Source organism: Pipistrellus hanaki, assembly GCF_964339955.1.
Source record: "Pipistrellus hanaki genome assembly, chromosome: 1".
In the NCBI taxonomy this organism is placed as follows: Eukaryota; Metazoa; Chordata; class Mammalia; order Chiroptera; family Vespertilionidae; genus Pipistrellus; species Pipistrellus hanaki.
The window spans coordinates 203,880,538-203,891,712 of record NC_140503.1 but is presented as its reverse complement, the minus strand read 5'-3'; the positions used below and the strand labels follow the sequence as shown (position 1 = coordinate 203,891,712).

General features: G+C 43.9%; 1 protein-coding gene across 1 annotated transcript; it reads right to left on the bottom strand.

The window, feature by feature from the left end:
• Positions 1-1,161: 1,161 nt before the first annotated feature.
• On the bottom strand, positions 1,162-7,385 carry LOC311610106 (fibroblast growth factor-binding protein 1-like). The gene is made up of 3 exons (XM_084861020.1): positions 6,944-7,385; positions 3,843-4,039; positions 1,162-2,256 (listed from the first exon to the last, which is right to left on the bottom strand). The coding sequence occupies exon 3, from the start codon at positions 2,234-2,236 to the stop codon at positions 1,505-1,507; it is 732 nt and encodes a 243-aa protein (XP_084717146.1). The 5' UTR covers positions 2,237-2,256; positions 3,843-4,039; positions 6,944-7,385; the 3' UTR covers positions 1,162-1,504.
• Between the last annotated feature and the right edge of the window lie 3,790 nt (positions 7,386-11,175).

The window sequence follows — 11,175 nt, the reverse complement described above, 5'->3', positions numbered from 1 at the left end:
TAAGGTTTATAGGTCAGTTGTGTCCTAGAGAGAGTCTGTAATGTTTGATATGTCTGTGCTTAATAAATTATGTGTTGAGTGAGTAAATAAATAAATACATGTATACTCCATGGGGAAAGGTTAGTATAGTGCCTGGATATAGAAAGTGAGAGATAAGTGCCAAATTGATGATGATGTTGATGATGATAATCAAACGGACTCTGAGGCTGTCAACTCTGGATTGGCCACTGACAATGCTCAGTGTAGGTCCTGGTAAAATGACATTCTTCCACTCCACTAGCCATTCCTCCTTGCCACCAATCCTAAAGAAGCTCTAAAGAACAGTGCTTTTACAAACTCCAACTCCTCACTTTTTGTTCTTTGTGGAATTATGACAAGGCATTGGGGACAGTGTATTCTCTCTTTCCAGCTACTGCAGTAAAAAACTTTAAGATTCTTCACATTAACATGTAAATGATTAACAGCAGTATCATCCCTGAGCTCCACTAATTCCAGCCATGTGGTCTCTCTCACCCTCTAGGATTTTCTCCTATCTTTGCTTTTATACATGCTGTTATCATCCTACAGTGCCTCCATTCTGCCTTGTTTCCTACCTAAAGATACTCTCTCTAAATTCAAGCTCCAGTATCATCCCCTCTGTGAAGCTCAAGCTGAGTTCTTCCAGCAGTTTCTTCCTCTTCTCTCTGATTTTTTCCTTTTCATTCTTTCCATTTGAATCTTTATCAAAGGGCAATGTTCTTATGCAGACCTCTCTCTCTCAGGTTAGAAATGAGCTACTCAAGATTGGGGGTCCTGCATACGGTGGTTGGCAATGGGCAGCTCTGACTTTGCCAGTAGAGGGTGTTTATCTAGCATGTGGACTTGGCTTGGAGACTCCTTAGGTTCAAATCCTACCTACTATCTGTGAGATCCTGACAGGTGTCTCACCTCATGCCCAAGGTGTCCCACTTGAAATCAGTACAGTGAGCATCAAATACCACAGAGCAAGGCATGAACGTGTAAAGATAGGAGTTTGGAGTGGGTCACCTTATGGGATGACTTGGGATGGATGGGGAACAGGAAATTGTCCCTTAGATATTTTTTTTTCACTGACACATGGAGGCCTGCTTATGAGTTTATTGGAACTAGACGCAGACACACAAACAATGGTTGAACATTTTTGAAAAATGCACAGAGCTTTATTAATTTTGTTAATTAAGCAGAACTGCATTGCGCTAAAATCAACCCCTCTGGCTCATTCAGCTCAAAGAGTGGTTGTTACTGCTCAGATGCACACAGTTTTGTGGGCTATGAAACACTGCAGTCAACAACCTCTGAAAATCACACCTAAGGAAATGAATATAAAGCAAATTCCAACACTCAAAAACAAAAAGTTACAAATTCTGTTTAAAAAATTCCCTGTGTGCTTATAGAAATGTTCGTTTCACAAAGAACTTGGAGAGCTTTACAGTATCCTAGAGGCTTGGCCACGGACCTAATGGAGATCTGTTCTCCTTTGACCTCCTTAGCATGATTCACTCTGCACCATGGTGAAGAAGAATTTGCAGAAAGAGCTCCAGGACTCCCCACAGTATTCCAGGGCTGCCTTATTCTGGTTCACCGCATCTGGGTCCTCCAGACACTCGGGATTGATGGGGGACTCTGCTGGGCCAGCGAGCGTATTCTCTTTGATCTTGTTAGGCTTCACGAGGGAGGCCTCATTGGTCATGTTCTGCTCCCTGGGAGAGGGCTCCATTGTCTCCTGGCTGGGTTTCTTTCCAATTAGAGTAGAGGTCACCAACTTGAGATTGGATTCTGGGAACTTCTTTCTGCACACCCTGGTCTTCAGGATGCTCTTGGAGTCCCCACAGATGGCTTTCTGAGTGCGCAGACTCCGGCCAATTTGTTTCCAATAGGCACCCTTTTTGGTTGACTCTAGGCACGAGGTTGGATTGCCCGTAAAGGAACAGGAAAACTTGTTATCCTGTCGGGTGCAATCGACCTTCAGGACAATGCCCTCCTCTTTCTCAGTCACCACCCATCTGCAGTCGGCCTGGTCTTGGGTGACAAACTTGCCTTTGGCCAGGTGCTTGGGTGGCTGGCTTTTCTGCTCATTCCCGGGCTTGCCCAACATCTGTGTTTTATCTGTGGTGGCTTTGCCACCACCTCTATTCTTTACTTCCTTTTTGCCCCCCACCAAGAACACCTGAGTGGCCAGAAGGAGGAAGGACAGCAAGGTGAGGCTGTGGATCCTCATGTCTTCAGTTTGGTGGGAACCTGTTTGACAAAAGGCAGGTGAGTCAATGCTGGGAAGTCCCCCCGCTCCCCTGGCACATGCCTGCCTGCCTAGGAGTAAGTTCAAGAATCCTTCTGATTCTGGAATTACTCAACAAGCAGTCTGTCTATTCACATTTCTGCTTGACTGGAGTCTTGAATGTGAAAATTTCCTACCCTTCATTCCTTCCTTCACCACTCTCTGAGCCCCATTCATTCACTCATTTATGCCTTCATTTGCTCTTTCACTAATGCTTTTATTCACTCATTCAACAGGCATTTATGGAGCACATGTTGTATGCCACACACTAGCCTAGATGTGGAATATACCAAGGTAAATAAGAAAGTTTCACATATTAAAAATTTAGAGGCAGCTCTTTGGGGATTCTCAATAGTATTGACCAGGAGTCTGTCCAAATTGTGTCCCCGCTTGATCTTAGACAAGTCACCCTTCCACTCTGGGTCTCAGTTATTTTGTCTGGAAATCAATGTGTTGCATGAGATAACTGCCCACTCCTTCAGCTCCGATGTGCTGGGCTTCTATATCACAATTCTACATGGACTCAGATGACCACACTATGAGAAGGACATGGGAAGTGACATGCAAAGTGATGTTTGACCCAAGGTTAAACATGCATGAGACTTGTACACTCCGAGATGGGTGGGTTTGTGAGGAGGGGCAATTGGGATGAAATAAAAACCCAAGGAAAGGCATAAAGAAGGGGAGATCATTCAGCTTGCCTGAGCAAAGTGAACCTGGGTAAATAGGAGTGAATTTTCACCAGAGCATTTAAACTGCTGTAGCACAATGCTGGACATATAGAATGCCCTTAATCAATTCTTTTAAAAAATCATTGAATGAATAGAATGACCTTAAATGCTATGCCAACCTACATGGATTCTGTCAGGTAAGCAACAAAACTACCCTGGAAGGAGAAGAGAAATATTATTTCTGTGCACTTGACCAGTATCTGACTACCTTGTTGATCCACACAAGAGTGCACCCTGGCAAATAATAATAAATCTTTCCGGTTAACAGATGTGGCAGTTAAGACTCAAAACGACAAATAAATTGTTTAAGATCCAATGAAGGGTAAGTGACAAAGTGAGGACAGGCAGCCAGAACTTACTCTCTGGTCCTTTATACCACCCTCCTCACCTTCAACTTACTCTGCCTTTCAAAAATATTGGCAAGAAATAAAAGAGCAATCATGAACAGCTCAGTGTTCAGTTTGGCTTACTTCATGATGACAAGATGATTCATATTATCAGTGCTCCACTTTAAAAGAAAATACCAAATTTTATTTAAACAAACAACAAATAAAAAGGCTGGCTTAGGAAATGGCCCTGATCTCATTTCCAGCCTAGACATTCTGACCTGCTATTAAGATTGAGAAAGGGGAAGACAGTCATAGGCATGCGGGGTCCCAAAGAAAAGTGGGGCATGAGGTTAGGTATACCAGACGAAGACCCGCTCATTCCTCATGGCATTGAGACCCCTGCTGAAATCCAGACCCCAGGAACATGAGGTCCTTGGGGAAGCTGGAATTGGGGCAGGCAATCACACTCTTAAAGATCTAGGCTCTTACCTTGTTCTGAGTATGCAGGTGCAGTGCAATCCCGGGTGCCAGAGCAAGCTTGCAGGCTTACAGCTGTCTGGTCTGCAGTGCAAGGCAGGGGAGGCCCTTTTTATAGGAGTTTAGGCAGACAGGTTTTCACAGGGCACACACCTGTGCAGCTCTCTTTACACTCCTCCCAGCCACACCCCCTTGGCGGGAGCCAGAGCCTGCAGGGAAAGTGGTTGGTGGAAAGTGGGTGGAGGGTTACACACAGGGCATTAGACTACACACTCCAAGCCCTTCCTCTTTCCCCAGCCACCAGTTTGGGAGGACAGCTCAGCCTCGCAAAGACCCTCTTTGATGGGACTCCTTGATGCAGCAATATCTCTGGGGAAAGTTATAAACCACAAAAATAATCATAGCTGCCAAGCACTGTGCTAGGAGATATTTACTGAAATATCTCCATTCGTTCTTGTCACATCCATTCTATGATATGGGAAGCTGTGATTCACCCCATTTTACTGATGGAAAACTGAAGCATGGCGATATTCAGGATTTGTCCAAGGTCACACAGCCAGGAGAGTGAGGGGCCCAGAGTTAAATCTGGGACTCCCTGTATCCATTTTCCTACCTGCCATTCTCAGTAAATATTGGGTTTATGAGTGGATGATCTGGGAACACATCTGAGTCCCTGTTTTCTCTGAGGCACCTGAAGTGACTGTTGGGCAGAGGAATCCAGGGGCTCCGAATGGCTGGTAGAGAGCAAGTTCCTGATCTTGGGATTTCTGCTGAAAATATTCAACTTTGGGTCCACGCATGGGAAACTAATTCTGGCCAATCTTTTTTTTTTAATCTTTTTTTATTTTATTGACATTTTACAAAGAGGAAAGGAAAGAGATAGAGAGCTAGAAACGTCGATGAGAGAGAAACATCGACCAGCTGCCTCTTGCACACCCCCTACCGGGGATGTGCCCGCAACCAATGTACATGCCCTTGACCGGAATCTAACCTGGGACCTTTCAGTCTGCAGACCGACGCTCTACCACTGAGCCAAACCGGTTTCGGCTCATTCTGGCCACTCTTTGATAGGCAATCTCATACTGGAATTATTTTTTAAAAAAATATATCATTGATTTTTTACAGAGAGAAAGGGAGAGGGAGAGAGAGTTAGAGACATTGATGAGAGATAAACATCAATCAACTGTCTCCTGCACACCCCCTACTGGGGATGTGCCTTCAACCAAGGTACATGCTCTTGACCAGAATTGAACCTGGGTCACTTGTGTCTGCAGGCTTATGCTCTATCCACTGAGCCAAACCAGTTAGGACAAAGCTTTCACTTAACCCTTGTCACAGCTGTCACATAACCTTTCCTAACCTCTGTGTGTGCATCTACAGATTGAGGACAATCACAGTACCTCCCTTAAGTTTTCCTACTAAATTATTTATGGGCATAATGTAAATGAGGACAATTTGGTTCATAATGGGGACTCCATCTGTATTTTTTAAAAACAGACATATTTTGTTTTGATGTTAAACATGGAGAAGGAGACTCACTTCCCAACAGAAGATGTGAACCTCAGTATAATTTGCCACCTCCCTTTTCATATCTGGGCACAAGAAGTTGTAGTTCTCTTCTTAACTCAGCCATAAGAAGAACAATAGTACACAAAAGGTAATAAATGGCAACCGACCTGCCTTTGGGACTGAGACACTAAAGAGCAGAGGGGACTGAGGCAATCAGGGTAGGTCCGGGTGGTAAGATCAGCACTTAGCTCCAGTTGGCTGAGAACATGTGGCCTTGGGGTTGGTATTTTCAGAAGTCATATTTTTTTGAGATATATATATAAACTATGGAGAGTTCTTGAACTTTAAGAAATGCCCCAACATCCAGATGTGAGTATATGAAATTGAGCTGCCATCTAATTGAAATTTTTAAAAAGTGCTGGCCTGGCCCATAATAAAGACACCAAAAGTCCTAATTGTGGTTGGATTCCACTCAAGCTGTGGATGTTGACTGGTTTACTCAGTGCTGTCGGGTGCTTCTCCTTTTTTTGCATCCCGCACAGAAAGGGAGAAGGACAGGTTCCTGAGTGGAGGAGCTGGGGATTAAGAAATAAAAGAAATAAAGAGACAAGAGGCAGAAATAGATTCATAAGCTGGGTGCCAGGTGGATGCTGTCACTCTGATGGAGGGACAGTCAACCCCCACCACTGACAACACAGCACGTTTATTGATTTCCAGAGGGGGGTTTAAGGTCAGAGAAGTTTGGGCATGCCCAGGTCCTATTCATTCCCTCATTCCTGGGATTTAGCATATCAAGACCTGGTTAAGTCAAGGTCCTACCCTGTTTCCCTGAAAATAAGACAGTGTCTTATATTAATTTTTGCTCCCAAAATGCGCTAGGTCTTATTTTCAGGGGATGTCTTATTTTTCCATGAAGAAGAATATGGTACACATTTATTGTTAAATGAAAATAAAGGAAATTTATTACCTGATATGGTACAGTAGTACGGTAGTTGTCAACACAAACCAGACAAACTGTGAATCCTACAGTCTCAAGAATTTACTCATTTATTCAATGACAATCATGTCATCATCTTCTGGAACATTATCATAACAATTTAATTCCTGAATTTCCTGGTGAATTTCTTGTGACTCCATTTCTTTCAGAATCAGTGGACCAAATCTCTCATGTTTAGCCTAGGGGGGGGGCCTTATTTTCGGGGGATGCCTTATATTTCACTCAGAAGGAAAACTGTAAGTAGGTCTTATTTTCGGAGGATGTCTTATTTTTGGGGGAAATACGATATTAGTTCCTCATTCCAAGCACGGGGATAAAGATAAGAAATCTGTACTGATAACAGTCTCCAACTTTTTGGAAAGCTGTTTCCAGGGGATGGCCATGTCAGTCACCTCAGACTCAGCTGACATTAATTTAAAGGTCATCCATGTGCATTCCCAGGGGGCCCTCTACAACTCAGAGGTTCAAAGGTTCTTTTCATAATTGCCACCGGAGATGGCCATTTCCCCAAGCTCTAAGCCTCTTATAAAATCAGCTCTCTGAGAGATCCATCGCCATTATTCCGACCACCATCTTATAGAACACACCCTTCCCAATAGGCACTCACAGTGTGGTGTTTTAGGAAATCACTTGGACATAGACAAGATAAAGCAGCTTTGTTCCACGGGGAGATATAGATCAAGGTGGCCTCTGAAATAATGAGGAATTCATCTTCATCCTCAGGAAGCAGCCAGATTCTTTTTTTTTTTTTTCCTGGAGGAAGATTGTAAGTCAGAACACAAAGTATATTTAAAGGAAACTCATGGACTCCAGGATCTTTTCTGAGAATGTTTCTCTAAGCTTTGGCAGGGAACATGGGACTTCCCCCTCTGTCTTCCCATGGCTTCTTGTGATCCCATCCCAACTTCTGCCTTGATCTTTCTATTTCAAGCAAGAGGGGCACAGTATTAGGCCAAGCTATATAGACCTTTTCCTGTTGTCACAGCCTGTCATTCCGAACTCATTTACACGCACACATACACACACAACAACAACAACAATCTGGCCATACTTGGATACTCATCCACCACTTTCTGAATACTCAGTTCACTTGCCCATTTCCTGCCTTTGCTCCTTCTGTTCCCCATACTTGGAATGCTCTTCCAGTCTTTCTTTGTTAGGCTCACATTGGCTCATCCTTCAGGATCCAGCTCAAATAATGACTTCATATACAGACATTCTTTCTACTGGTGTCATTGGTCCCTGTTCTTGTCCATGCCTCCACCTTTTCATGGATGTTCATGGAGAGAAATAGACTGTCACTCCCAGTAAGTGCTTACAGCACACTGACATTGTGCCAATGTGTGTTCCCCATACTATTCCTCATCTGGGTACACTGAGAAAATTCTATATTTTTACTACAGAGCACTGGGGAAACTGGAGAGGGTTTGGAGCCCCAGCATGACTGTTCACAGCAGGCTCCCACAACCTCCCTGTACTCCCAGGATCCAGAGCATCTCTGACTCATGGAGAATGGATTAGGTGCCTCACTTTTTTCACAAGAATCCCTGGAGGAAAGTCAAGCCTGGATCCTTGTGATACAGATGTGGAGTTGAGGCTCAGGTCATCCAAGAACATGCCTGACACACAATTCAAAAGGAATTAAATTAAGGCCTTCTAATTTGTATTAAAAAGAAAGTAAGGGTCATTATAGGCTAAATTATAAACTCTTCTTTCTCCCTGCCTCTCTCTCCTTTCTCACCTTCTCATTCATTTTATATATATATTATTAGTTTTATAAAATATTTTCAAGATAGTTCCATTGTGTCCACATCTCACCCAGGATTCTCTGTGGATAACCTCTCACACTATAATATAATATTTATAAAACTATTGCAGCAATGTTGATAAGTATTACTCAAGTCCATATTTTATTTAGACTTTCTTACTTTTTATCTAATGTTTTTAAAAAAATCATTTCTAAACTTTATTTTTAAGAATGGTTCCTGGTTTCCAGTACAACTGAGCAGAAAGTACAGGAAGTAACCCCCCCCCGCCCATCCTCTGTTGCTCATTGACACTGCTTTCTTCATCGCCCACCAGAGTGGCACAGCTGTAGCAGGGGATGAATCTTCCTGACATACCACAATTATACAAAGTCCATGCCTCTTCTAACAGTTCACTCTCGGTGTTGTTCAATCTGTGGATTTTTACAAATGTACAATGACATATACCCATCATTATAATATCATAGAGAGTATTTTCACTGTCCTAAAAAAAAGCATGACTGGGATAGATCGTGTTGCTGGTCTGATTGCTGGATAGACCGTGTGGCCAGTGTTGTGGATTATCTACATAGCCGGACATGTGAGTATTATGGCAGCTGATTCTCAGAGGGGCTGCGACGGTGGCTGCCCACTTCTGTGTGTGCACCTCTGTGATGGGAAGCAGCAATCAGTGATTTGAACACACATCTCTCATAAGTGAGCGACAGGGTCCTCACCACCTATCCTGGCACTCAAATTCCGTGTGCAAGATACTCTGGGAACACATGTACCGGGGTCAGGGCCGGGTAGGAGCTGCAAGCTAAGGGTTGAAACTGAGCAAAGTTAACCACTCACCATGCAAGCGTTCCCCTGGAATTGTCAAGCCTTTACCAGATACCAGAGTTCCAAAAATAGTTACCTCAGACAGATTCTGCCAGTGCCATTCTTGTCCAAGTGGCAGACAGAGATGCTTCCTACTCTACCTCTTCCCTTTCCTTTTCTCTTGGAACCAAATGGAGACTCCCCTTCTGGACATCACACATGTAGGCTGACTAGGCTTTGCTTGAAGCCCACTGACCAGGAGTTCACTGCCTCACAAGGAAACCTGACCTGCTATTTATTGGAAGCCTATCATGGGTGAGTGACAGGGGCTCCACTTTGAGCCTATCAGTGCCAGGCATCGTGCTGATCATCACATCCACCCAATGAGGTGGGGCAATCCCCGCCCCATTTACAAGAGGGGATGAGGCTAAGGGAGCTCATGTTGCTTCTCAAGGGAGAGCCACATTGAACTGAGGTCCATTTTTCCTCTAACATGTGGTGGGGAACCAAAGGAAATCAAGATGGGAGCTTTGTGCACAAGTGTTAGCAATCTAGCTGGGAGACAGCAATGCAATAAATGCTCATTTAGGAGAACAGATACGTGGTGAAAATCACTGATTGGACCTAGGGCAGTGGTTCTCAACTATTCTAATACCGCGACCCTTTAATACAGTTCCTCATGTTGTGGTGACCCCCAACCATAAAATTTCATCACTACCTCATAACTATAATTTTGCTACTAGTATGAATTGTAATGTAAATATCTGTGTTTTCCAATGGTCTTAGGTGACCCTGCTATCAGTTCTCAACCTGTGGGTTGCCTAAGACCATCAGAAAACACAGATATTTACATTATGATTCATAACTGTAGCAAAATTACAGTTATGAAGTAACAACGAAAATAATTTTATGGTTAGGGGTTACCACAACATGAGGAACTGTATTAAAGGGTTGTGGCATTAGAAAGGTTGAGAACACTGACCTAGGGGGTGCTGTCAGCATTTCAGGAAAGGCAGAAAGGCCTGCAGGAGCCTCTACACAGGAGGAGAGGAGTGGAGATGGACATTTCAAACTGATGGTGGGCTTCAGGGCTGGTAATTTGCTCTGGACACACTCTCAGGACTGGATATGCCTTCTGCCTTCCCTGCAGCAGAGGTTAAATAAGCACAGGCTGCTTTGCCAGCAATCCATTGTTTGTGATGGGGCATAGCCGCGTTTCTTGGTCTGTAGACCAAGACCTGTCCTTTATGGTGAGTTGCAATAAAGGTTGGCCAACTTCAGTGTGTTTTGGACTCATCTGGAAAGCTTGTTAAAATACATATTCCTGCCCAGACGGTGTGGCTCAGTGGTTGAGCACCGACCATGAACCAGGAGATCATGGTTCTATTCCCGGTCAGGGCACATGCCTAGGTTATGGGCTCGATACCCAGTGTGGGGTGTGCAGGAAGCAGCTGATTAATAATTCTCATCATTGATTTTTTATTTCTCTTTCTCCCTTCCTCTCTGAAATCAATAAAAATATATTTTAAAAATACACATTCCTGGGCCTTATCTTCAGTGTGTCTGTGTTAGAGTCCAAGAATTAGTATTTCTAGAGCTCCCTACATGATCCTCAGGCCACACTTTGAACAGTGCTGATACACACTGAATTCCATCCTCAGAAAACACTGGGCACCTATATGGTGGTTTTAGATTAAAACGTTAGGAAATGGTCTGTGCCAAACCCAACCTAGCCTCTGCTGTCCATGTACTAGGAACTAGGAGCCATGGGAGGGGGGACTTGGAATCTCTACCTGCCTGGACACTTAAGGGCTGTGTGATATTGGATCACTCGCCTCTGTCAGCTTCAGGCACTTGTTTTATCAATAGGAATACAACTGCTGGCCTCATAAGGATGTGGTGAGGATTATATGAGGGGGCAGGTGAAAGGCATGGGGTCTTCATAAGAAGCAAATGTGAAGACAGAGGCAGAAATCGGAGTGCTAAGTCCACAAGCCAAGGAATGCCATGGACTGCCCTCGACCATCAGACTCTCGGAGACAGGCATGGATTCCCTCGAGCCCACTAGGGGAAACCAATTCTGATCGCATGTTGATCTCAGACTTCAGTTCTCCATAACCAAGAGAGAATGCATTCCTGGTGCTTTAAGTCACTCAGTTTGTGAACTTCGTGATAGCCACCCTACAAAAAAAATAATACAGTGCCCTAAATAACTATTTTTTCCCCCCAAGAAGATATTGAAATAAGATTTTTTCAATAAGGAGATTGGAGT